The sequence below is a fragment of the Saprolegnia parasitica genome (genome assembly GCF_000151545.1).
Source record: "Saprolegnia parasitica CBS 223.65 unplaced genomic scaffold supercont2.230, whole genome shotgun sequence".
NCBI lineage: Eukaryota > Oomycota > Saprolegniomycetes > Saprolegniales > Saprolegniaceae > Saprolegnia > Saprolegnia parasitica.
The window spans coordinates 1-1,833 of record NW_012156624.1 but is presented as its reverse complement, the minus strand read 5'-3'; the positions used below and the strand labels follow the sequence as shown (position 1 = coordinate 1,833).

Genomic DNA, 1,833 nt, shown 5'->3' with positions numbered 1-1,833 from the left:
GACGCTGAGAGTGAGAGCACCGCCCGCGCCGCCGACGGCACTTGCCGATGTGATCGAGATGCTACCCGAACTACCGCTGGAGGCGGCACCGGAGCTGAGGGTCACGGAGCCACTCGATGTGGAACCAGCCGTCGTGATGGACATCGCACCGCTGGACGCACGTTGACCCAGCACCACTGGTCAGGGTGAGGGCACCACCAACCGTAGCTGTTGATGCACCTGCCGTGATTTGAACGCTGCCACCGACACCACTACCCGCGCCCGCTGTCAGCGTAAGAGCCCCACCAAGCGCTGAAGCGGTTGTAGACCCAGCGACAATTGAAATACTACCACCCGCACCAGACGTCGCGGAGCCAACTGCGAGGGTGATGGCACCACCGGCACCGCTTGTAGCAGCACCCGTCGAGAGCTGGATTGCACCGCTGCTGCCAGCGGTGGTCAAGCCCGACGCAAGAGAAATCGAGCCACTCACGCCATTTGTACCACCGGCAGCAGTCAAGATCGAAACGCTGCCACTTGATGTCGCACTGCCTGCGCCCGACTGCAGCGTCAACGATCCACCAAAGTTGTTCGTGGACAATCCTGCCGCGAGCGAGACTGAGCCACCGACGCCTGTCGCGCCGCTGCCAGCTGAGATTGTCACGGCGCCACCAGTACCACCGGACGTCGAAGCACCGCTGTTTATCGACACGGAGCCGCTCGAGCCGCCACTAGACATGCCACTTGAGATTGCGACACTTCCACTGGCACCAGCGGAGCTGGAGGCAGTTGCGATCGACACGGAGCCTGATACCATGGCCGCCCCAGACATCAGAGCCAAAGAACCTCCAGTGGCGACGCCAGACCCGGCTGTAAAGAGCACGTCACCACCGACACCAGTGCTTGGTTGTGTTCCCGCACCAGCCGTAATGGACACACTGCCACCGGTTCCGACATTGCCGGAGCCCACGGACATCACAATTGAGCCACCGTACCCCGACGTCGCCAAACCGGTGCCAAAGACCAAATTACCGGTGTTGCCGCTTGTCGATGTACCCGATGTAAAGCTGAGAAGGCCAGAGCCGCCTGTCGTTCCTGCGTTCGCACTACTGATGTAGACACTACCGCTGGACGTCGTCGAGCCTGTCCCCGATGTCAGAGTCAAAGACCCCCCATAGTTGTTGCCAGATTGGCCTGCTACAATCGCCACAGCCCCACCGACGCCGACCGCGCCCGTGCCGGCAGAAATGGAGACTGCGCCACCGGCTCCGGCTGATGAGGAGCCACTTGCGATCGTCAGTATACCGCTGATGCCATACGACGCACCACTTGACAAAGTCACGCTTCCACTGGCACCAGCCGTGCCCGAAGCAGCCGACGCCAATGACAGAACCCCCGACGAGCCCGCGGGACTCGATCCCGAGGTGACTTGAACGGCACCGCCAGTTGCGACCCCGATGCCACCGGTGACAGTGATACTGCCACCAACACCAGACGGTGTCGATGTACTCTGACCTGCTGTCATGGACAAGGGACTGCCCGTCGCCGAGCTGCCCGACCCGACCGTGAGCGCGATTGGGCCGCCACCGCCACCGACGCCAGTACCCGTCGACAAGATCAAGCCGCCGGCGACACCACTCGTAGACGCACCCGTACTGATCGTGATAGAACCCGATACACCCGAGGTGCCCGCGGCGGCGCTACTGATCACGACACTGCCGCTAGACGTTGCCGCGCCAGCGCCAGATGTAATCGAGACAGAACCACCGACTGCCGCCGTCGATTGACCGCCAGCAACGTTGACACTTCCAGTAGAGCCACTGGCGACCGTACCGGCCGATATGGTGACTGCAC

General features: G+C 62.4%; 1 protein-coding gene across 1 annotated transcript; it reads left to right on the top strand.

Moving 5' to 3' along the window:
* Nucleotides 1–368: 368 nt before the first annotated feature.
* Nucleotides 369–1,040, top strand: SPRG_16035 (hypothetical protein; the record flags this gene model as incomplete). The annotated part of the gene is made up of 1 exon (XM_012355327.1): nucleotides 369–1,040. A coding segment is annotated over one exon (672 nt), but the record flags the coding sequence as incomplete, so codon positions are not given.
* Between the last annotated feature and the right edge of the window lie 793 nt (nucleotides 1,041–1,833).